Below are 25031 nucleotides of genomic sequence, written 5' to 3'. Positions count from 1 at the left end.
AAAACAGGACAAAGCACCTTTTGTTTCCCTTGTGTACTGCACCATCCTGCGATGTTCCGTTGCTTGAGATCAACAACAAGCAGCTTATAAGCATGCACAATGATTAATTCATCTTCAGACAAGACCTCCAAATTACTACTATATATATATCTGATGGAGGATCAGCTTTCTGATCTTCTTGCCGAGCGCATGCATGGCATGCCTTGCATACAAACTGCAACTAGTCTCCCCACCCAGAGGAGGTGGAGGAGGCAGGACTTCTAAGGGAGGGTGCTGCGATGCGAGCATGCACATGTGATTGCTATCAAAAGCTACCCTTCCAAAGGTGTGAATGTGTGATTGCAGCCTAATGTGGATGGATGCCATGCCAGTCAAGTACAATCGCGGCTGCCCAGGCCCCCTACCACTAAATTATGCTTGCCGACAGTGTTGTTTTCACAGGCAACTCCGTAAAACTACTTCACAAAGTCTTCAGCTGACATTTAAACCCACATGGCTCGGCCACATGAGCCACATCTGCATATATCTTTATCACTCGTGGTTATGTTCTAAACTCTTTTACCTAGCATTCCAACAAATATCCTTACTAGCATATGTATGCAACAGACATGTCCTTTCCTCGAAACACGACCACATGTTCCCATCTAAGCCGATTCAAGAGACTCAGGATTCATTGTACCAAAGCATGCTTGTTATTTCCAACTACAAACCTTCTAGATTTGCAGGTAAGTTTTCAACAGCATATAAGAAGGGTCCAAGGTTTTGCTGAACTGCATTATATCATGACAGATTTTTCTATTGTGCATTTGTGCCGAATAGCACATTTCTAAAGGAAAACATAGACCCTGCCCATTTCTCTCTTTTTTTTTTCAAAAAAGATGGTGGAGCATTTCCCAAGCAATAGTATCAAAAGAAAATGCTTCACAAGCACCGTTTTTCCAATATCTGGCATCCACATCAGTCAAAAAAATTTCAATTCATATAATAAGGCAACATGTTAAGCATGACACTATTGCTATTTATTATTGTCCTGCACATGAACAACGTTCTGCAGATATGGAAAGTAGCAACTTGCAGATTGAATATGCTACTCAAGGACACAGGTATATATGTAGTCTTTGACAGCTTCGTCTTAAAGTTTGAATCAAAGACTCATACATGAACTCCACTTCATGTCTCCATTGCAAAAATTCTCGCCTAATCGAGTTCCACATAAAAAGCAAAGTTCAACATTTCTGAAATATATACTAAGCAAAAAACTGTACACTGATGAGATGGGCCAGTAATCAACCAGCAAGAAAAATAATGGTGGAAAATGTAGTTAAATATTATAGTAGTGTAATCACCAAACCATTTATAGCGAATATGCCAATGGCATGATACCGCCATGCGAACAGCTTATTTTCGATGCAATTGACCTGTCATTAAACTTTTGAGCTCAAAAATAAGGGATGATGGTCTAGCCACCATTTTTTTTTAAAAAAAAACTAGGATCCAATGTTATAAAAGTAAGCTGAAAACTACTGTATTTTGAATTTGGTGAACTGATGAACAGGGGTTCCGCATGAACTAGATGATGTGGATTACTAAAGAAAATGAGGACGGCTGGCATGCACATGCTACCAATGCATCCCCCACATACTTTAATAATCAGATGAACGACGTAGCTATCTGACAACAACGCTTCAATGTGGCCTTCAATGTGGCCTTATGTTCTAATCAAGGATTGCAGATAGAAAGGAATAACTCGATTTTTAAGAGACTTGATGTGGTCATCTATATTGTTCCTAATTTCCTATGAGCTGGTACTGGTACTGCAGATGCTCAACTAGGCATAAGAGATTGAAGTGCATATATGCTGTGTTAGGAAGACATACGTTAAAAAGAATAGAGCTCCAGAAATAAGTAAAATTAAGGCATTAAACTGACCTTTCACAAAATGGCTCCTACTGCAGATAATGGTCATTATTGTCAGTCTTGTGGAAGATGCCATACTAAGATTGCTTCAAATATCCCCCAAATTCCTTTCACGACTATGAAGCAGTTTCTTTATGTTCCTTGTTTTGATCCCTAACATATACATTGAACTTCCTGGTAACTTTGGTTTTCCTGATTGCAAATTATACTTCTCATGAACACCTGAATTTCTCCTTTTCATGTATTCAGCTGACTCACTCTGAACTGTCACGGCAGAAAGAGTAGTACCGGTTAGCTACTTGGAAAATTATTCAAACATTTCACTGATATATAAGAGAAGATTCAGCGTCATGAGTTATGAATTGAGCTATGTCTAATTGTCTATGCTGCAGGGTCAAGATCAGACTCTGATCCTAATAGCCCTGCAACTGTCGTATATAACAGATGTTTGATAAAGCAGGCGGTCAGATATTTTATTCCTGTTGATTGTATGCATGTATCAATCTTTCATTCACTCAATTTGTAAAAATAAAGCAAGTTCATTTTCTCACATTTACTTTTCGTCAAGAGTCAAAGCGAACTCAGTTTCTCTGCATGCAATTTAAACAATTGATGGCATTGCACAACTCACCAGAATGCTTTGCAGATAATGACTTCGCCAGGTTTTGAAGTCCAGTCATATCATTGATCTTGTCCTTCTCAATGGAATTAGTAGAGTCCAACTGGCTGCGATGAGTGTGCACAGTAGCATATGCAAATGCCTAAAAAATTACAATGCAGACCAGTGTCAGTCTACAGGGTACTCTGTTTTCTTTTTTGTGTGCCTTGAGATGTACAACCACAAACAATATTGTATCAGTAGAAATATAGCATATAGCAATCAATCAACTTTCATCACTTGCTTCAGATGGTGTAAGAGACTATGCTTGCCCATTTGAATAATATAAATTGGTCGGTGCCCAGGGGAAGCAGCATCACAATTAGCGAAAATATGTATATGGAATTACTATGTGCTGGTAGAGTTATCTGGATAATTACAGAGAGATTACTGGGCTGTGTCCCTCGCAGTACTGAACCTTATCGCCTTAACTGGCAAACACCAAACAATGAGGACTGTAATGGGGAAGCATGTAGAGGTGAATTGAACTACCTTGGAAGCAATGTTGTAGAAGCCGTCGTGAAGAGCATCCTTTGCGAAAGTTGACCACTCCTCACGTGACACTTTGAGATGGTGGTTGTCAGAGAATTTAGTGTGTCGCAGAAGCAGGGCCTCATATCTCATGGCAAGGCAGCTCTGTGAGTGTAGATGCATGAATAGAGTGAGTTAAGGATTAGCAGCAAGTGCGTGGACAAACACCATATGTTGTTAGAGTAAACTGATGCTGCAGCGATTGGTCCAATTAAAACCCCAGCAAGAGCAATTGGTGGTCGTGACCTGACCCTGACCTGGACATCGGCGACGAGGGCGAAGGCCCGGGCGAAGAAGTCGGCGACGGCGAGGATCCGGGCATGGTCCAGGGGAGGAGCCTGCGCCTGCGCAGCGGCGAATGCCTCCTTAGCGCGGTCCTGAAGCAGGCGGCGGGCGGCGGAGCGCGTGTGTAGCAGAGCGGGGACGTCTGGGCCAGCGGAGAGCGCGGCCTGGAGCAGGCGGAGGTGGTGGTCCCCCTCCCCGTCCCCGAAGGTGGTGCAGGGGTGGGAGAGGAGGCGGGAGGCGAAGAGGGAGAGAGCGTCTTCATACTCGTCCGCCACCGCCACCATTTTTTTGCTTTGACTAGCTGAATGCCCGTTGTTACGGGTGGCAAAAAAAAATTTATGAGAATTCAAAATAATTCAATGTGAACTAAAAGACACAATAAATAACATTATTTCAAAGTATTGTAATCCACCAATTATGCATGTTAATAAACATGTACCCTTTCATCTCGTAACATTTTCTCGGTAACTAAGGCATCACAACTAAGCTAATGGAAGAATCATCCTAGAGGGATCCACCCATATTTTCATTCTCTAAGCTCTTAAAATCCATGCTTTGCTCCCTTTCCAATCCTAGTCTCCTAGAAACATCTTGGAAGAGTAAGTCACCGTACAGTGATTTGGAAAAGTAAAAATAAAACCATTAACTTGCACATGATTTCTAAGATAACTCCTCCTACCTGGCCTGGTCTTGCTCTCTTATCAATCGATTTTTCACATTATCTCCATGCAAACTGAAAATAAACAGAACAATTCAGAATCATTGTTCCAATCTAAACACAGCCTGCAAGTATAACATGGACGTATAATAATAGCACATGCTACGGAAATAAGAATATTTTTTGATTAAAAGTAAATAGCAACGGTGATTTTATAGGGGCGTGTTGATGTAGAAGTAGAACTGAGGGGGAAAGGTATGAACCTTGATGCAGCCATTGTTGTTGGGATGAAATCCCTCCATCATCAGGCAGCGTTTAGATGCCGAACAATTTCGGCCTGGCCCAAAATTTTTCGGCCTGGTACCGTGTAGGCAAAAAATTACTGTAGCCGCCCCACCCACGCAGACAAAATTACCCAGCCCCCTCCCACCCTGTCACAAACAAGTTTGGGAACTAAACACCATCCAAAATATTTGGGCCAAAACGAATTCGCCAGGAGATCTGCCAATGGCCAAAATTTTTTGCAAACTAAACGCTGCCTCAATGTGGTATTATCATCGACTCACTTTAGGATCTTTGATAGCTTTTTCACAGAGGTAGTCGGTATGCGGATCTGGTTGTTTGAGAAATTCAGAAACATTCAGAGTTCATAATCTTGACACATATCTAGTTTATATAGTTCAAAGTCATTGATTCCAAAAAGAATTAGACATGTGAGCAAACATCCCAAATAACAAGCGTCACTTAACATAGTACCACTGCAGAATTCGAGACATAAAAGTTCCATGTACTTGCAGTGCAACTCCACAAAATCAAATGCAGACTAATCAACCACTTAACATAGTACCACTGGAACATTTAAGAATGGGGCGCAGTCAGTCACCACCAAAAGTTTTCTCCTCAACTTCAAATCACACATTCCATGATGAAATTACTCATTGAAGATTACAAGTGAAAAGGAACAATATAACTGCACAGCAAGCGTGGATGGACAAACTTTATCAATAGGTCTCAGTCATCATCTAAATTATGTCTGACAAACAACAAATAGAGTAACAAACGTATTTAATGAATCATATTCATGGAGGAACCAATTAGGGGCAGGACGAAGAAGCAGACTCACGAAAGGGCCCGGGCGATGGACGAGCGGCCGCCGGGCGAAGTCGAGGTGCGGTGGTGGGTGAGGGTGAGATGCTGGGACGGCACGGCGGCGGGTCGTGCGCCGGAGGGGAGGGAGGCGTCCTAGCCGAGCAGAGGCCGAGCGCGCGAGAGGGGAGTGAGGCGTCCGCCCCGGTCAGCCAAGCAAAGGCGGCAGCGGTGGCGTCGCGCGAGCCGGTGAGGGCGCCGGGCGAAGGGCAGTGAGGCGCCGCCCCAGCCGTACGAGCGTGCGGAGGTGTCGGGCGCAGAGGGAGGAGGTGGAGGGGGGGGGGGGGGCGAGCGTGCGGCGGCGGCTGGCCGTGCGGTGGAGGGCAACTCGAGGTGGAGGCGTGGCGAGCGTGCGGCGGCCGGGCGGAGTGACGACGGCGCGCGTACGGTGGAGGCGGAGGGTGGGGCGAGCGTGCGGTGGCGGCGGTTCATGCAGTGGAGGGCGTGCGGGTGCGGAGAGGGAGGCTTGCCGTTGGACGGAGAGAAGGGGAGGTGGAGGCAAATCGCGTCGATCGGCATATGTAGTAGATTTGTTTGGTGGGGTGGGGATTTGGATTTTGAAGAAAAATTTGTGATTTCGTCGTCTTCAAAGATAGCTTCGCTAGGATGCCAATAAATACTCCCTCCGTACTCATAAAACTTGATGTTTAGAACAACGACACAGTTTACAAAACACAATTTTGACCACTTGTTATTATAAAAATATTTATGAAAAAATGGTATATGTATACTTTTATGAAAGTATTTTTCAAGACAAATCTATTCATATAATTTTCACATTTGCAAACTCAACAACTTAAAAGTTATTGATAATTTATATTCTCAATGTTTGACTCAAATCTTGTCCAAAAACGTCAAGTTTTATAAATACGGAGGGAGTATTTAGGTTTCGCATCGGAATTCTTTTCAAGCACTACTCGAGTAGTTTTCATCTATATTGATTGGATCTAGATTTCTCCGAGCCTCATCGGCCATTTACACTTTGGTATATGAACAAGCTCTCGGTGGAAAAATTCACGAAAAGATTTGGCACAATGTAGCCACACAATGTTGCAAGCAATTTTTCTGGCTACTATATCGTTGGAGACTCCCTACGGCTAAGCTGCTCCTCCGTCGCAATATTGTTGATCTCTCCTTCTATTCTCGTTGTGGTGCAGTAGAGGACCAAGAGCATCTTCTGCTGAACTGTTCGGATGCGAGAAGAATTTGGAAGCGATTGCACTAAGGTATTATTTAGTTCACGAAAATTTTTGGATTTTGGTAGTGTAGCACTTTCGTTATTATTTGACGATTAATATCTAATCATGAACTAATTAGGTTTAAAAGATTCATCTCGTTGTTTACGGTTAAAATGTGTAATTAGTTATTATTTTAACTGCATTTAACGTTCCGTGCATATGTTCGAAGATTCGATATGATGGATACTGTAGAAATTTTTTTGGAAACTAAACATGACAAGACATCATATCTGTCACTTTCTGTCTGCTGAGCATATTTGGCAAGCTTCTGGAACATATGCGGCGTAACTCCTTCACCTTCTAACGGAGCAACTTTCCCATCACCCATGTCATGTGTTCTATTGTCACTTATTTGCATCATTGGTCCCTTCGTGTCTCAAATGAAGATGCGGTGCTCATTCTTTTATGGGAGAACTATACGAGTAACATAATATAATCTGTTTTAATAACACCCCATTCTTTTGCACCCCTTTCTGAATTCTCTTTTTGTATGCAGGCTGGCTTCTTACCTGCTAGAATCCCCTTTAAATAAAAATTTGAATCTCTTTTTGTCAGGACCGATGCCTATTATTACTAACTTTAGAGTTGTAAAGATCCAATCCATATTATAAACTGGAGTATTACCATATTCCGGAAACAATCATCATATCCAAAAATTTGTGGAGAGATATTGTTTGGAAATCTAAGTTTGCATTTGTCAATTCAGGACTGTTTGTTGTTCTTCCGTTCCACCTCTTCACCGCTGTGGTTCTAGCTCAACTGTGCATTGTACATTAGGCCGCCCACTTTGCAGCCTCCCCCTCTCATTTCCTCTCCTCCTGGGCAGAGAACCATATTCTCCTCGCCGCCGCCTCCTGCAACCTCGCTGCAGAAACTAACAGGTGGGCCCCTGTCAGTGCCACAAGAAGCTACTAGGGCCCTGTTTGGTTTCCCTATCATACCATAGCACACGATTCCAGAGAAAAAAATCTCACATGCATTGAGTACTAAACGAAGTTTATTTGTAAAACTTTTTCACGGATGGGTGTAACTTTTCATGACGAATCTAATGACAGTAATTAATCGATGATTGGCTACAGTGATGCTACAGTAACCATCCTCTAATCGTGCGGTCAAAGGCCTCATTAGGTTCATCTCGCGAAGTAGCGCAGGGTTGTGGAGTTAGTTTTGTAAATTGCCTTTATTTAGTAACCCTAATTATTGGTCAAATTTTTTTGTGCTACATGTGCTCTAAACAACCAAACAGGGCCTAGTCTGACTGCAAGGCCGACTTCTCTCGTCTCTTCCCTACCCAAACTTTTACAATTGAGCCCTTCTACTTTGGCCCTGTTTGGTTTCGAGTAGCACAAGTATCACAAAATTTTTGACCAATAATTAAAAATACTAAATAAAGACAATTCATAAAACTAACTCCACAACTCTGCGCTACTTCGCGAGACGAATCTAACGAGGTCTTTGACCGCGCGATTAGAGAATAGTTACTGTAGTATTACTGTAGCTAATTATCAATTAATTACTGTTATTAGATTTGTCATGAAAAGTTACACCTATTTGTGAAAAAAATTTGCAAATAAATTTTATTTAGTATTCGTGCATGTGAGATTTTTTTTCAGGGAATCGTATGCGATAGGTGTGATAGGAAAGCAAACAACGCCTTTCTCTCTCGCAGCGCAGCGCATCGCATCGCCCCCCTCCCTTCTCAAAACCCTAGAGCAGAGCAGAGGTGAAGCAGCAGGGCGTCCGGCGGCACCGATCGAATCCAAGGTGAGAAAGAGATTGAGATCTCCTCCCCCGCCCCCCGACCGAGTCACCTCGCCTCACCCCCACCCGATCCGATCCCTGCAGGCTCCCGCCGCTCTCCCGCACCCCGCGCGACCTGGATCTGACGCGCCTCCCCTTCCCGTCCCAAGCCCTCGCGGCCGTCGCCGTACTCGGGCTCCTCGGCGGCCTCCTACTCTATATGCTTCCCCAGAAGCGGGGGGTCGACGCCGGCGAGGTCCAGGACTTGCACAACAAGGCCCCCCGACCCGCCGCCCCCGCACCCGCCCAAGACCACCACAAGGAGGACCCAGCCCACATGGCCGCCAGGGCGCCCGAGATCGATGAGGACCTCCACAGCCGCCAGCTCGCCGTCTACGGACGCGAGACCATGAAGCGCCTCTTCGGCTCCAACGTCCTCGTCTCTGGACTACAGGGACTCGGCGCAGAGATCGGTATGTCTTGCCTGATTAACCTCCTGCTCTTTAATTTCGATCTTATATAGATGCGCAGTAGTAAACTCATATGGCGGGCTGCTTACCTTAATTGTGCTCTTTATACACCTTGCCCGATCTGATCCTGCAAATCAAACTATTAAAGTTTTGGTTACCATCCAAAATATTGGACCTTAACCTTGTTGCGTTTTTGAATTTATGATGCAATGGTGCTAGTCACAGGCACAATTTGGGAGCTTCAGATGTGAAAGCAAAATATGTTTGCAATTTATCTTGTTTAGCTTGCTAGTTTTTGAAGTGGTTTTCAGAATTCAGACTGCTAAATTTATTTATAAGGCCTTTGGGTTATCTTCTTTTTCTTTCTATTTTTGATACACTACTTTCTTAATGCCACTTGATTCCTGCAGCAAAGAACCTTGTTCTTGCGGGTGTCAAGTCCGTAACCTTGCATGATGATGGCAAAGTGGATCTATGGGATTTATCAAGCAACTTCTTCCTCTCCGAGAAGGATATTGGTCTAAACCGTGCTCAAGCTTGTGTTCCAAAGCTTCAAGAGCTTAACAATGCTGTAATCATCTCTACCATTACTGGTGATTTGACCAAGGAGCAGCTTTCTAACTTTCAGGTACATAAGCCTGAAATGATCTGTGCTGTGCATAGAGGTGTATTGTAAAAAAAAACGTGCTTAAGCTTTGTAATACTTTAACTAGTCACACTATGTTCAAAGATACAAAAATGGTAAAAACTCCTATGGTTGTATTAATACTGTAACTAGTCACATTATGTTCATAGATAAAATTATGCTCAGATTACAACTTACAAAAACAGTAGCATGTCCAACATGCATTGTAAAAATGGATTCAAACGGCCTATTGTATCATGCCAACTACAGTAGAAAACTACAAAATGGTTTATCAGCATCTGTTCTGTTGACACACATTATCAGTTTAGTGCGTATTGTGACAAATTTGGAGCTGGAGCTCTCCCAAGCCAGTCTTTACATAAAAATCTAGTTGATTTATTTTATGGTGATTTATGGAATATATTAATATATGCCTTTTGATTTAGACTTAGTAATATTTGTCTGCTCTTTATTCTTAAAGATTCAAGCTGATAACTTCCTGACCAACTTACAGGCTGTGGTATTTACTGATATCAGCATAGAAAAAGCAGTTGAGTTTGATGATTACTGTCATAGCCATCAGCCACCAATCGCTTTCATTAAGTCGGAAGTTCGTGGTCTTTTCGGCAGTGTTTTCTGTGACTTCGGTCCTGAATTTACTGTGTTGGATGTTGATGGTGAGGAGCCACATACAGGAATCGTGGCATCAATCAGCAATGACAACCCAGCACTTGTTTCTTGTGTGGATGATGAGCGTCTGGAGTTCCAGGATGGTGATCTAGTTATTTTCTCTGAAGTGCATGGAATGACTGAGCTCAACGATGGAAAACCAAGAAAGATTAAGAGTGCTAGGCCTTATTCTTTTACTCTAGAAGAAGACACCACCTCATATGGCACTTACATTAGAGGTGGTATTGTCACACAAGTGAAGCCACCCAAGGTTCTTAAGTTCAAAACCTTGAAGGAGGCAATCAAGGAGCCAGGAGAATTTCTCATGAGTGATTTCTCCAAGTTCGACCGCCCACCTCTTTTGCATTTGGCCTTCCAAGCTCTGGACAAGTTTAGGACTGAGTTGCTGCGATTCCCTATTGCCGGTTCAGCTGAGGATGCACAAAAGCTGATAGATTTTGCTATTAGTATTAATGAAAGTCTTGGTGAAAGTAAGCTTGAAGAAATCGACAAAAAGCTCCTGCAGCATTTTGCAAGTGGTTCCAGGGCTATTTTGAATCCAATGGCTGCAATGTTTGGTGGTATTGTAGGCCAGGAAGTTGTTAAAGCATGCTCAGGGAAATTCCACCCACTTTATCAGGTTAGAATCTGCTGGTGCTTTCTTGAATATAATATTCTACTCCCTACTGGCACAAATGCTTGACATTTTATACAAGATCAGGCAAAATATTTGAAACTCGACTGTCTACACTTTAATATATTTAGTTTGGAACATGAAGATCATATGCAGATCTGCCTTAACTTCCATACTAGATAAGCTTATTAGATTAATGTAGTCTGTAATAGAAAATAGTTGCCAAAGTCACAACTTGGAGACCATAATAAGTACAAAGTGTTGAGTATTTTGATCAGAGAGAATACATTTTGGCAGAAAATTTGTAATATTAATGTACTTCCTTGATTTTTGCAGTTCTTCTACTTTGATTCTGTTGAATCACTGCCAATTGAACCGTTGGAGGCTAGTGATTTGAAGCCGGAGAACAGTAGATATGATGCACAAATTAGTGTATTTGGGACTAAGCTTCAAAAAAAACTGGAGCAGTCAAAAATCTTTATGGTTGGTTCTGGGGCTCTTGGATGTGAATTTTTGAAGAACCTTGCATTAATGGGCATTTCTTGCAGTGAGAATGGGAAGCTGACTGTGACAGATGATGATGTTATAGAAAAGAGCAATCTCAGTCGCCAGTTTCTCTTCCGTGACTGGAACATTGGGCAGCCCAAGTCCACAGTTGCTGCTACTGCCGCTATGGCAATTAATCCTAAGCTTCATGTTGAGGCCCTTCAGAACAGGGCAAGTCCTGAGACTGAAAATGTGTTTAATGACGCCTTTTGGGAGAGCTTGGATGCTGTTGTCAATGCCTTGGACAATGTGACTGCAAGAATGTACATTGACTCCAGATGTGTATATTTCCAGAAGCCACTTCTTGAATCTGGGACTCTGGGTGCTAAGTGCAACACGCAGATGGTCATTCCTCACCTAACAGAAAACTATGGGGCATCCAGAGATCCACCAGAAAAGCAGGCGCCAATGTGCACTGTACATTCATTTCCTCATAATATTGATCACTGCCTAACATGGGCAAGGTCTGAGTTTGAGGGTCTACTGGAGAAGACTCCCACTGAAGTAAATGCGTTCCTGTCGAATCCTAGTGGATATGCTACTGCTGCAAGAACTGCTGGTGATGCGCAGGCTAGGGATCAACTTGAGCGGGTTATTGAGTGCCTTAACAGAGACAAGTGTGACACATTCCAAGATTGTATTACCTGGGCTCGCCTTAAGTAAGTTTTGTCTTATCTCTTTTGCACAATTTGCTATGGTCCATTTTGCAGCTTCATACACCTGCTTTGTTTAACGTTTATACGTTGTATTACAATGTGCATGCAAGTTCTTAGATGTCAAAATACGGCTGCAAAAGTGTTTGATTATGCCATCTATTTGACAGTGCTCCTGTTGAACTATAGATCTAATGTTTCTTGCTCTGTTTTCCGTTGATGGCTTATTTTAGGTTTGAGGATTATTTCGCCAACCGTGTGAAGCAGCTGACGTTCACCTTCCCTGAAGATGCAATGACAAGCTCTGGTGCTCCTTTCTGGTCTGCTCCTAAGCGGTTTCCGCGACCGCTGGAGTTCTCATCTTCTGATCCAAGCCACCTCAACTTTCTGTTGGCTGCCTCAATACTAAGGGCGGAGACATTTGGAATACCCATACCTGATTGGGCCAAAAACCCAAAGAAGCTAGCTGAAGCTGTTGACAAGGTCATCCTACCTGATTTCCAACCAAAACAGGGGGTTAAAATAGAGACAGATGAGAAGGCTACTAGCCTATCCTCTGCATCTGTTGATGATGCTGCTGTCATTGAAGAGCTTATTGCAAAGTTGGAAGCAATTTCCAAAACATTGCCACCAGGATTCCACATGAACCCAATACAGTTTGAGAAGGTCAGTATGTCCAATTGGTCACGTATCTAGAATTGACACTTCATGTGTTACGTATTTAGAAATCAGTGAATTGTCTTTAGGTTGAGAATGCTGAGCTATTCTTTTATATGCAGGATGATGACACCAATTTCCATATGGACTTGATAGCTGGCTTTGCTAACATGCGGGCAAGGAACTACAGCATCCCTGAAGTTGACAAGCTGAAGGCAAAGTTCATAGCTGGAAGGATCATTCCAGCCATCGCCACCTCGACTGCAATGGCCACTGGCCTTGTCTGCCTGGAGCTTTACAAAGTCCTAGCTGGGGGTCACAAGGTTGAAGACTACCGGAACACATTTGCAAACCTCGCAATCCCCCTCTTCTCCATGGCAGAGCCTGTGCCACCCAAGACCATCAAGCACCAGGACATGGCCTGGACCGTGTGGGACCGCTGGACTATAACTGGCAACATCACGCTGAGGGAACTCCTGGAGTGGCTCAAGGAGAAGGGCTTGAATGCATACAGCATATCCTGTGGCACCTCGCTTCTGTACAACTCCATGTTCCCCAGGCACAAGGAGCGGCTGGACAAGAAGGTGGTGGATGTGGCTAGGGAGGTGGCCAAGGTGGAGGTGCCCTCTTATCGCCGCCATCTGGATGTCGTGGTGGCCTGTGAGGATGACGATGACATTGATGTGGACATTCCTCTTGTGTCCATTTACTTCCGTTGAAAGAGTTTACATGATCCTGTGCGATATTTGCTAGAAGGATCAGTGTTACAAGTTTCATGAGCGACTTTTAAGCCACATACTCCTGATTCCCGTGCTACCCATCCGGGTAGAGTTGGTTAGATTTCTCACGGAGATTGGTGCCACTGTTATTGAAATTTTAAAGCATAACACCGTGATAGTTAATGCATGGTACTGTGGACTGTTGTCAGTAAATATTGCCATCTTGGGGTGCTTGGATGCATGTAGCGAGATCTGTGTTTCTGAGAGTCTAATCTATGTGCGTTTGTGGCATCCTGTGCACCTTTTAGTGTCTGAACCGAAGGCTGGCCTTGACGATCCATGCCACGAACAAAAAAAAAACAGGGGTGTTGCGAGAATCGAACTCGCGACCTCTCGCACCCGAAGCGAGAATCATACCACTAGACCAAACACCCTGTTTTGATATGCATTTGTATATCGTCTATTTTATACTTACTTCGGCAACCAGTATCGTGTGAGTTGGGAACACGTATGTGTAACCCACATAACATGACGAATTTAATGTTGCATGTTCTTCGTTATGACATCATATGATATCCAATTTGGTACGTATCCGTTTCTTTTTTAATATATGAGGTGAACAAACCTACCATTTGACTGACACATCACGAAAGCTACACGAGGAAGCTTCTTTATAACTTCGTATTTCGATTAGTGTATATGCAAGTATATTGGAAAAAACATAAGTACACCATCTATATATATGGGAAGATTGTTTAATGTCATTTGAGTTACAAATAATTTATTGTAGATAGATCACTTAGTTGCATAGGTACCTATATCGTTCATCTTTGTGTCACAATACCATAGAAGAAGCCGTGCGTTCACATCTCAGACGACATTTTTTACAAGAATAAAGCTCAAAAAATAAACACAAGTGCAGGCGCACCAACTATTCTTTCTTTCTTTTTTAAAAAAAGAAGAAATTCAAATGCACACGTCAAATTAGGTAAGGAGAGACGGCAAGTAGGAAACAATTTCTTGCACACTTCACAAATCGAGTTGGGCAATCATCGATGAGCAGGCAAGCAAGATGGCTTAGTAGGGCATGCCATGTGCAGTGCCAAAATTAATAACTGGCACGGATCTGGCTGCCCACAAACGGACGGACAGACATCCTCCTTCAACTTCCAAGTCCAGTCCACCAAGTGCAATAATATAATTGTACTCGAATATTGGTTCTGCATCCTTGCAATTACATTCTTTACAGGTACTCCGCCTCCCTACGCTACATACATATGATTCTCAATAAGCATTGGGTAGCTGTTGCCTCCTGCCCCTGATCTGTTCCCTGACATCGGCTGCTTGCTTGCTTGCTCTGCCCTGAGTGTTTCTTTGCTGCTTAATTGCTCCCGAGAACAGGAGGACAGGAAGCACACGCCCTTTATGATACGTATCTTGCAGGGGAGGGGACGAACAAATGGAGATTATCATGGCAACTCGATTCGTTTCTTCCACAGCGCGAAATATGGATGTGATGAGATGAGCTTTCCGATCCGACATCTAGCTAGCTAGCTTTGCTTGCTTTCTTGCACAATTCAGTCAGTCAGTCAATCCCCACGCTTCACAGGTAATTTATATTCGATTCGATTCGAATCTATGGTGGTGGCGGGCGTCCCACTCCCTCTTTTACTCGGTTCCCTTGTTTTCCTCTCTTTCTAACATCATCTTCGTCCTGCAGGCAGTAGACTAGACACTAGAGAGAAGAGGTCAGAGGAGCTCTGATCTGGACGGCAAGAGGCCGCTGAATGGCATGGCTGATCCGATGCTGAGGTCGTCCGTGCCGGACAAAGATCTGGCGGCGCTGTGTGATGTTGTGAGGCTGTGCATCCACTCTGACAAGGGCAAGAGACCGGGCATGGGCGAGGTTGCGAGGCTCATGAGATGCGTCACCGCCTTGTCGCCGGAGCAGGCGAGCCCGAGGGACAACCCGCTGTGGTGGGCCGAGCTTGAGATCGCCTCCACCACGGTGGAGTCCGGGTGAAATTCAGAACCAAATTCAACGCCCCGAAATGATAACTATTATACTGAATTTTCCTCTTTGCTTTTTGTTCTTTTCTTTGTGTCATCAGTTCCCTTTTTCGCTGTATACTATGTATAACTTTTGCTGCTGATCACTGTGAATGTGCAAATTTGTACAAATGGAGAACAAGAAATGGCATTTGTAACTAGAAGACTCATACTCTTTGAAGGGAAGGGAAGGATTCTTCCATACATGGTTTCTCTGCAAGCCCAATCGCATCTATCAGATATCTATTGCTATCAAGTTTGCAGGTGTACCATGCAGACCAAGTAAAAAATACCACAGATCTCATCTAAGCTGAGATTCCTTTTTTCCCGTCACAGATACTTTCACCATTTGCCAAGTCTTGTTTTGGGCCTTTGTTCTACAAACAACGGTACCCAATGTTTGGAAAGGCGTTGGTTGGTTGATCCATTTCATTCATTCGTCAGAAAGCAAAACAAGTCTCAGCTCTCAACTGACAAGGAGTAGCGCTGCGGCTGCCAACACTTGCCTGCCATAGTCCAATGGCAACCGCATCCGACAGCACCCACTCGCCTCCTTCCGTCCCCCACGGCCACGACGAGGATGACGATGACGAATTCGACGACGACGACGAGCCCTCGGCGTCCCCGTCCGAGGAGGCGCGCCACGAGGCCGTGCTCCGGCGGCTCACCGCCGATGAGGTCCGGATCCGGGTGTACCAGGTCACGATCCGGGGTTGCGCCCGCACGCGCCGCGCCGCGGTCGAGGCTGCGGTGGGCCCGGACCTCGCGCGCGCCGCCACCGTGCGAGACCTCGTGCGCGCCGCCGCCGCGGCCGGCGACCGCCTCCGTCGCCTCGCCGCCTTCGATACTGTCTCCATCACGCTCGACGCGGCTCCGTCAGGGATCCCCGGCAGCGCCGTCGTCGTACTTGTTGACGTCGCAGAGGCCCGCGGCCGCGCTGCCGCTGAATTCGGCGTCTTCGCCACCACCCAGGTGCACATCCAGCAAAAAAGTGTCTCCTTTTTTTTTCTTTTACAAAATTGATGACTTGTCTTGCTTGATCCAATGGTCATAAGGTATTCAAGTGCACCCAGTTTACTGCTTTTCTTCGCCTACTTACATTAGGCTTTGCATTCTTTAACCCTTGCATCGGCTTAGAGACCTCAATCCAGAATCTAAGCTAATTTGAACTAAAAGATGGTGTTTTCATTGGACAGTGCAATCTTAGGACTGCTGCTCAATACAATTAAGCGGATTTTGCTGATTCGCTTGCTTTCAGAATGATTAGACAAGGCCCATGCTACATAATTTTGATAATAGCTGGTGTTATGCTAGTATCGGCACAATGTCTTGGATGATTGGTGAACCTTCAGCTGGATGACCCCAATTGGTTCCCAAATACGCTTTCTCAAGTCTCACCTATTTTTTTGCCATGTAAACATTTTTGCAGACTCGGTCATGTTCACTTGAAGGTTCACTGAAGTTGAAGAACCTATTTGGATACTGTGAGACCTGGGATGCAGCAGGTGCCCTTGAATTAGATAAGACAACAGAACTAAGTGCTGGAGTGGAAATGCCTAGAATCGGAGCGATACCAACTCCGCTGGTGGCTAGAATATCATTTCTGTCCGAGGACTGGTTAAAGTCCTCACTCAAAGAACACCTGATGGGCGTTTCTGTTGGCTTGCTCTCCACCATGAACCACAACCTTGCTTACAATTTGACATGGCGAAAATTAACTGATCCAGCACGCAGGTCATCCAATTCTGTACAAGAACAGTTAGGGCATAGCCTTTTGTCCTCTGTTAAGTATGCATACACGGTTGACCAAAGGGACTCAAGCATAAGGCCTACACGTGGATATGCTTTTCTGTCGTCTTCTCAAGTAGGAGGTCTTGCACCGGGGAGCAGATGCTCACGGTTTCTTAGACAGGTATATCTTGACTTCTTTTGTGCTATATCCTTTGCCTTCCTTGAAAACTAGAGTTTACACACTACACCTTTTAATTGAATCCTGAACAACCCTTATTATTGCTTTTTTCTTCAATAATCTGTATTGTATTTGCGCCTCCAGCTCTGCCAACTTCATGATCAATACAAACAATGCAAACTATGCTCAGTCTACATTTCTCCCTTTGGATATACATTTTGTTATCTGACCACGGGCCAAGGTCCAAAAACTTTCAAATTTCTATGCTCTGTTAAAGCACCCAAATGGTAGATTCCTTTTGTCCAGTCCTTTCTCATTGCACAAAAAACATCTTGTTCAAACTTCTGATTTCATCACATCTATTTCCTAGAATCTAATGCACTGTACATCAGTACTTTTCTTTATTAATAACTGAACTGATTTGAGGTGAAACATATTCATTCTTTTCATGGTTCACTGTCAGGAATTCGATCTTCGAGTGGCGTTGCCTCTGGGTGTGCTTAATAGTGCTCTCAATGCTGGAGTTGCGGCAGGAGTCATCCATCCATTGGAAAGGGGATCCACAGGATCTGTCTCACCACTTTCAGAAAGGTTTTACTTGGGAGGTAACAGGTCTCTTATATGCCGCTTGGGTGGACCATCGTCACTCTTAGGCTTCAAAACAAGAGGACTAGGAGCAAGGGAATTCAGAACCTGTGACCCCAACAATTCTGAAAATGGTAGTTCCAGTTGTCCTGAGCTAATTGGTCCTGGTGGTGACATAGCAGTGACAGCATTTGCAGACCTCTCCTTTGATATACCTCTGAAGCCACTCAGGGATCTAGGAATTCATGGCCATGCATTTGTCTGTGCTGGAAATCTTGGTAAATTAACTGAGTGTGATCTACGGAAATTTCCCCTTACTGACTTCCTACAAACGTTCAGGAGTTCTGCAGGATTTGGTGTAGTCCTGCCAACCAGATTGTTTCGCATAGAGGTTTGCCCTTGACATTGTACAGCTGCGCCACTGAATTTGTGAATGAAGTACGTTATTTTGTTTTCTTACTTGCTCTAAACAAGTGTTTCTCCTCTTGTCCAGATAAATTACTGCCACATCCTGAAACAGTTTGACCATGATAAGGGAAAGCCGGGCATACAGTTAAACTTTGCTTCACCCTAATTTCATTGGCAATATGTTCACATCAAGATGAATAGTTGTATTTCCCCCCTCACTATTCTGATTTTTTTATCCTTTTGACAAGAGCTTACCTTGCACACTCTTAAGTGATAAATTACTTGTTCTGGGCTGCGGATTTGATGTTGTGACTTGTAAGTAAAAGTGCCTCTAGCCTAGTGGTTAGAGCAACTGGGTAGTACCAAGCATGCTAGGGTTCGAATCCTCGTGAGAGGGAATTTACAGGGCTGCTTTTTGGAAGAAAAAAAACTCTCGCCAGCTACACCTGATTGGCATGTTTTTTCAGAATTTGACGGAGGCTAGAAATTTCTTTCAAAAGAAAAACAGAGGCTAAAAAACTAACAATTAAGTCCTGATTGGTGTGTTTGTCAAAATTTGACAGAGGCTAGAAAACTAACACTAGACCCTTGTTGCGTTACACTACACGGCTACTACACCTGAAGAATTATTAGCTGGAGTAGAAACAAGCGCACACCCCAACACGTCTCCCACCATAGAAAAACCCTCCAAAACCCATCTTTGGCAGTGAGGAAATTTTCGTTTAACACCAACCCTAAAATTTGCTCCCGTGAGAATTCAAACCATAGGAAAACCTCCAAAACCCGTCTTTGCAGGTGAGGAGATCAACCCTGACATTTGCTCCCGAGAGAATTCGGACCTGGTAGGTGCTTTTTTTTTTTTGAGGGCTCGGACCTGCTAGGTGCTAATGAGGTGCTCTAAACACTATCTGCGGATCTGCCCCTGATGTGAAGTTCTAGTGTCTCAAAAAATTATGTAGCAAAGTCTTTTTTACCAGATTTTGGAATGGATCCTATGATCGTATAAACATGTAGGAAGGAATTAGAATCCCTAGTAACAGGTCTTTTATATGCCGCTTGGTTGGACCACTGTCACAACAGAATTGAGAATTTGTGGCCTCAATAACTCTGAAAATGATCTTGTGACATAGCAGTGACAGGTGACAGCATTTGCTGATACCTTTGATATACCTCTAAAGCCGCTCAACGATCTAGAAGTTCAGCCACATGCTTTTTTTGTTGCTGGAAATCTTGACAACAAACTGAGTGTGATCTTTGGAAATTTCGGAGTTTTGCAGAGATTGGTGTAGTTGTGCCAACCAAATTGTTACACATAGATGTTTCCCTTGTCTTTCTCTAGAGAGTCACTGAAGTTACCAATGAAACACATTATTTTGCTGCCACGTCTTGAAATAGTTTGATCATGATAAAGGAATGTTATGCCAATGGATACCTAGTCGGATTGGTTAGGTGGCCTCAGTAGCACTCCTCAGGTTCAAGTTTGACTCATGGTGGGAGCGAATTTCAGGCTGGGGTTAAAAAAAATCCCCTCGTCGGCCCCCACGCCAAAGCACCAAATGAAGGTCCCGACCCATACTCACACGAGTAATGTCACCCCGTGTAAGGGTGGGTAGGGGTTCGATAGTTTTCTCGGCCTGAGTGAGAGGTCTTTTCTTCTTCAATGCTCGGGGGTGTCTTCCCCCTGCAGGCTGAGTTTATAAGGAACTGTTATTTTCCCTAATTTCATTGGCAATACCTTCTCATCAACACAAATACTTGTGGCAAGAGCTTATCTAGCCATCTCTCTCCGCCTCCCTCTCAAAAGGGCCCTCAGACACTGTAAGTGAGAAATAACGTGGATTTAATGTTTTGACTTGTAAAGCACAAAAAGGGAAAAGAAAAATCATAAGAGATAGGGAGCTTTAGTTTTGAATGCTGGTCTGAATGTTCTGGACAAGAATTGATGAAATTGTGTTGTACAAAGATCTGTGCTAATAGACTAGTAGTAGTCGGAAACGAACATTGTTGCCAAGCTAAGATAGTGCAGATGCAGAAAAGTAGGAACGGCAGATGCAGATGCTAAATGCCCATCCGCGGGCAGACTGCCACCAAGTTGGTATGAATGGGCAATGCTCAGCCATTGTCATCATAATGAATCTGTTGCATAGTGGATGTCTAACTAGTCTTACCGATATGAACTCCAGAGTAGCCCCTTTGTCACGTGCATACATTTGTTGGACAAGAGAACTATTGTTTGGAGGCAGACTAATAGATCCATCGTTTTCATTCATCAATATATATTCTGGAACATTTGCGTTGTTGATTTCAAACTGAAATTAATTGGACTGCATGGGTAGTGAACAATGTTGTGACACCACAGAACAGAGCGGCACCTTCCATTTTCAAAGGAGAAGGGACATTTCTATCCAGGTTCTGTGTACAGATCAATCGCAGTTTTTTTCAGCAAGTGCAGGTGAGGCAGCCACCAAGCTTTGACGCAGGCAACACACACAGGTCAGGTGGATGATTTTGCTGGACAAATGGATTAGTGGTTGAGTGAATGTATCAACACGCTGACAAAGATGTTTCTTGTTCCCTGATCACGTGTCTAGCCAGAATTATATTTGGACGAGGTGACATTACATGCAGAAGAAGCCACAGCCAACGAATTGAAGTAGCTTATACATAAGACTAATTCTAAACTGACACCATAGTCGCGCATGTCACTTTAATTGTACTGCACATGATTGGTGTGTGTGATCGATAATTATTTGATCATTCAACACAGCTGAGCCGTATACACATGCATGCATGTAACCCCAATCATATATCCCAAGTTGTCATGATTTTATTTTTCAAAAAGCACATCATTTGTATGGTTACTTTCTTCTACCTTAACAATAAAGATGCGAAAATGTTTTGCGTATTCAATAAAAAAAAGGTAAAGAAGAAGGAAAGGAAACAAATTTATGAGAGATATGATGATCAATAGTAGCAGGCAACAACTAACATGTACACTGTTAAAAGGTACTAGATGCGCGTGGTAGAGATATCGCTCTCTTAAGAATTTTGGAAATATGTAGAAACAAGGGTCAAAAGAGGAATTAATTGATTGTGTACAAGACGTACCAAAAAGATAAAGTGGCATGAGCTTATTAATTTACATGCATCGTTCAACCAAATTTTAGTTAAGGTGTCCCGTGTGCCATAAGTGCTAATATATAGGAGACACACTAGCAGTCACTGTACATTTATCCATATGAATATGATTGGCGATCTACTAGTGGCATGCATCTTTCAAGTACATACGTACTGCTTCTGTTGTTGTTGTTGTCTGGCCATACAATTGTAAGGTAATATGAAAATTTTGTTTGAACTGAAGGTAGCAAAATTATATTACCACTGAAAGAAAATGAGTCTAACCACATGCATGTGTTCCCGAGAGTGGCGAATTTTTATTAAGAACCGTACTTGGATACTGTAGACATGCATGACCGATTTTTTCTAAAGATCCCAATTTTTTATTAAAAAGGCACTCTACTCTTCATTCTGAAACCACCTACCATCGGCTTATCGAGATGAGCTAAACTTTCCGGTCATGCATGCATCCTTGAATCAATTATTCCCACGAACCGAATTATATTTCTTCATTCTCGCTTCCGGCCTCTCCTCTAGTCAGTCGTCTACACTGCTCCTGCTACCAGCAGGCGATCGATGGAGACGTGCAGAGCTAAAGCTGCCTGCTACAGACCAAAATATTAGTTACTACTGGACATGACCAATAATATTCAGAAGCCAAAGACTTTAGGGCAACGTACTGCTGATTATAGTCCACTCAGTACTATTTTTTCTACAAGCAAGGTTGTCAGTTAGTAGGATCGATTAATTGTAGTCACCTTTTTCCCAACTTCTTCTCTTGATGAGATAGCTAGCTCGCTAGCTAGCTTCTTTTTCAGAAACCCATTTATATAAATATGAGATGGATCGATCACCTGTCATGCATCTCTCTCAGATCACACGCCCATCCCATATGCAGACATATATGTATCTGCTAGTTACATTAGTCAGATGGATAGATAGAATGATCCATGACCTCACGCACCTTTACTGGCCCTCTCTGAGTCTCTTTTCCCTCTTATTATTAGCTTCTTCTGAGAGTTAGTTAGATCCACCGCTACTTGGACGACCTCAGCTCATGGAGGGAAGTAGCAAAGACTTGGAGTACTACAGCTCTGCAACGACGGATCATCAGCTGCAGTCGTCGGAGGATGCTGCTGCTGCTGCTGCTGCCGCCGATGATCCTCACGACGGGAGCACCAGCAATAATAGCAGCACGGTGGAGCTGGATGAAGCCGGCGCCGGCGACAGCAGCAGGCGGAAGACCGCCGCCTCGCCATCGTCGGTGCGCCCCTACGTCCGCTCAAAGAACCCTCGCCTCCGCTGGACGCCGGAGCTGCACCACTGCTTCCTCCGCGCCGTCGACAGGCTCGGCGGCCAACATCGTAAGAGATCACCTCCGACTCCGATAGGTTCATGCCCAGCCAGTCCTTTAATCTTTATCACATCTTCTGTTTCATGCATGTCTGGTTGTAGGTGCAACTCCCAAGCTCGTTCTTCAGCTGATGAACGTTAAAGGGCTCAGCATAGGCCATGTCAAGAGCCACCTCCAAGTATATCTATCTATCTGCACATCGATCTTCTTCAGTTCACCACCCTTTCTTCATTATGCACATGTGTGCTCCAATGGATAGACTTGCATCTGCACCTAATTTTACTACTTGTTTCATATCCCAACCTTCCAGCCTTTTTTCGGTTTTTGGTGATTTTCAGATGTATAGGAGCAAGAAGATTGACGACTCGGGACAGGGTAAGACTAATTCATGCATGGACAAACATCTCGTCTCTGTTATTAATACTTAATACATGTATAAATAACTCTGCTGACCTGGTAGATATTTTTTTTATTACTCGTGTCGTTTGCAGTGATTTCATGGAGAGACGATCATCAGTCGCAAGAGAGGGGACAAGTGTACAACCTCGGCCATCTTTCCTTGCATCACGGCCAGACTGGTGCTACCCTATTGTCAGCAAGGTAGTTGGATCCTTGCATTGGCTGCTCATGGAACGCTTGCAAGCAAAACCCACACTAAATTCAGTCCAGAACTATTAGCTTGTTCTCATTATTGATTTGTAACCAATGAACTAGGTTTGGTGCATGGCCTCATTGGAAACAATTTCCACCAACCATACTGGCTTCATGGTCACCATGTTCTTGGATCGAAACCCTACTACTACTCATCAGCAGCTGAAGCCGACCCATTCCTTGGAACACGAGCTCAGTCTGTTACTGGAGCTTCGATTCTTCAAGGGTGTTCATCATATCAAAATGATCGATCCACGGACAATCAAATACGACTGCTGCGCGATGAGGAGAACAACAATGATCCTCTTGACCTCGAACTCACATTGGATATTGGGCCACGGCGGGATAAGAGAATAAAGAGATCACGTTCTAGCTGGGGCAGAGAAGACGAGGAGAATGTCGACAGAGATCAAGAAGTAGAGAGTGCTACTGATACTGGGCTCTCTCTTTCTTTCTTCTCATCACCTTAGCTCCTCCAGCGAGGACCAGTAGTGGCAGCATTGTCCTAGGTGTCAGTATGGACAAAGGAAAACCTCATCCAACAAAGGACAAGTACTCTTGATCTCACCATATGATCTAGTGCGATGTAGTGATATCTTGTGGTACTTGTCCATGTATGTAGAGGAAGACACGTATGCATATAAATAATTAAATATATATCTTAGACATATATTATACATATGTTGAATTTTTTAGTTTAGCTATATATGTTTGTAAGTGGTTACGTCTGAATTTATTTTAATTTCGATGTTCTCTTTTAACCATACCGGCCAAAGGACTTCGATAGGTCGAATGTTGTTCAAGTTCAAGTAATGTGTGTCCTTAATAAGAGAACACTTATTTTTAATAATTATGTGCGCACGCACACGCATAACATGTGACCGTTAGATCAAGTTGTACCCAAATGGTTTATGTGTGTAGTAGCGTTCTTAAAAAAAGTTATTCTACAAAACAATATGAAAATAGGTGCGAGAAAATATAATTATAAAAATTATAGCTCCAAGTAGTATATCAGCTACCCAGCAACTGACTAGAGAGATACCCTATCGGCAAAGCAAAAGCCAAGATGAAGTTATCGGCTATGAAATGCATGCCTTGCCAAGTAAGCCACGTGGATTCCACCATCGGCTATTTGGGTGCAGGTAGCATTTATCAATCCTCTGAAAGTATCGAGGGCGCATATGGTTGAATTGTGACTTTTTCAAATTTCTATCAAGTCCTTAACCTACACTACTGTTGCCCAATCTACAAAGGTGGAACCTATCAACTAGAGCACACTAGCATCATCAACCTAGGTCAGTAAACACACTAACATGCTCTTTTTCCTTAGAGTGATCACACTAACAAATAAGCAACCTAGTCAATAGAACATACTAGCATGAAAAACTTCTAGACAATGAGCAATCAAGCAAGAGCGAGATCAAGCACAAACAATGAGAATGCTAGAATGTAAATACAAAGGACACGAGACAACATGATTTTTCCTGTGGTATCGAGGAGTTGTCGCTCCCTCCTAATCCACGTTGGAGCACCCACTAAGGGTATCGCTCCCTTACCCCACGAAGGAGTTGTCGCTCCCTTCCTAATCCACGTTGGAGCACCCACTAAGGGTATCGCTCCCTTACCCCACGAAGAAGTAAGTCTCCACTAAGAATGCTCTTCCTCCATCTCCGGAAAGGCGAACTTCACACCGTGTACAATCTTCACTTCTTGGGACTCCCACAAACTCCAAGAGCTCACCAAGAACCTTTGTGGCAGCCCCTCCTAAATTAATCTGGCTTAAGTGTGCTAACCATCACCGAAACAGCAATC

General features: G+C 43.7%; 3 protein-coding genes, 1 non-coding gene and 1 pseudogene across 12 annotated transcripts; 3 read left to right on the top strand and 2 right to left on the bottom strand.

The window, feature by feature from the left end:
- Positions 1-901: 901 nt before the first annotated feature.
- On the bottom strand, positions 902-5677 carry LOC120663364 (protein DOUBLE-STRAND BREAK FORMATION-like). Of its 8 annotated transcripts, XR_005670491.1 has the most exons (8): positions 5173-5677; positions 4313-4480; positions 4071-4124; positions 3364-3692; positions 3068-3211; positions 2549-2678; positions 1930-2181; positions 902-1197 (listed from the first exon to the last, which is right to left on the bottom strand). XR_005670491.1 is itself a non-coding variant. In XM_039942164.1 (6 exons), the coding sequence occupies exons 1-6, from the start codon at positions 4324-4326 to the stop codon at positions 2006-2008; spliced, it is 855 nt and encodes a 284-aa protein (XP_039798098.1). In that variant the 5' UTR covers positions 4327-4459; the 3' UTR covers positions 1431-2005. The 8 variants fall into 8 exon arrangements, 1 of the variants encoding a protein (XP_039798098.1); XR_005670490.1 differs by having other exon boundaries at positions 4313-5651; XR_005670493.1 differs by lacking the exon at positions 4313-4480 and having other exon boundaries at positions 3364-3700; positions 5173-5651.
- A 2367-nt stretch (positions 5678-8044) lies between these two features.
- LOC120663362 (ubiquitin-activating enzyme E1 2-like) lies at positions 8045-13412 on the top strand. 2 transcript variants are annotated; one of them, XM_039942161.1, is made up of 7 exons: positions 8045-8197; positions 8279-8646; positions 9054-9271; positions 9783-10577; positions 10908-11776; positions 12004-12436; positions 12550-13387. In XM_039942161.1, exons 2-7 carry the CDS (start codon positions 8394-8396, stop codon positions 13144-13146), a joined length of 3165 nt encoding a protein of 1054 aa, XP_039798095.1. In that variant the 5' UTR covers positions 8045-8197; positions 8279-8393; the 3' UTR covers positions 13147-13387. The 2 variants fall into 2 exon arrangements, with proteins under 2 accessions (XP_039798095.1, XP_039798094.1); XM_039942160.1 differs by lacking the exon at positions 8045-8197 and having other exon boundaries at positions 8285-8646; positions 12550-13412.
- Positions 13413-13508: 96 nt separating this feature from the next.
- TRNAP-CGG lies at positions 13509-13580 on the bottom strand. Its single transcript has one exon. It is a non-coding gene; the product is annotated as a tRNA-Pro (tRNA).
- A 648-nt stretch (positions 13581-14228) lies between these two features.
- LOC120663363 (SAM50-like protein SPAC17C9.06) lies at positions 14229-18404 on the top strand. Its single transcript, XM_039942163.1, has 6 exons — positions 14229-14395; positions 14548-14755; positions 14867-16167; positions 16625-17107; positions 17568-18080; positions 18183-18404. The coding sequence occupies exons 3-6, from the start codon at positions 15715-15717 to the stop codon at positions 18261-18263; spliced, it is 1530 nt and encodes a 509-aa protein (XP_039798097.1). The 5' UTR covers positions 14229-14395; positions 14548-14755; positions 14867-15714; the 3' UTR covers positions 18264-18404.
- Positions 18405-22043: 3639 nt separating this feature from the next.
- On the top strand, positions 22044-23898 carry LOC120663361 (annotated as a pseudogene).
- The last annotated feature ends 1133 nt before the right edge of the window (positions 23899-25031 follow it).

The sequence above is a fragment of the Panicum virgatum genome, chromosome 3N (genome assembly GCF_016808335.1).
Source record: "Panicum virgatum strain AP13 chromosome 3N, P.virgatum_v5, whole genome shotgun sequence".
Taxonomy (NCBI): Eukaryota; Viridiplantae; Streptophyta; class Magnoliopsida; order Poales; family Poaceae; genus Panicum; species Panicum virgatum.
This window is presented reverse-complemented; position numbering and strand designations above follow the sequence as displayed.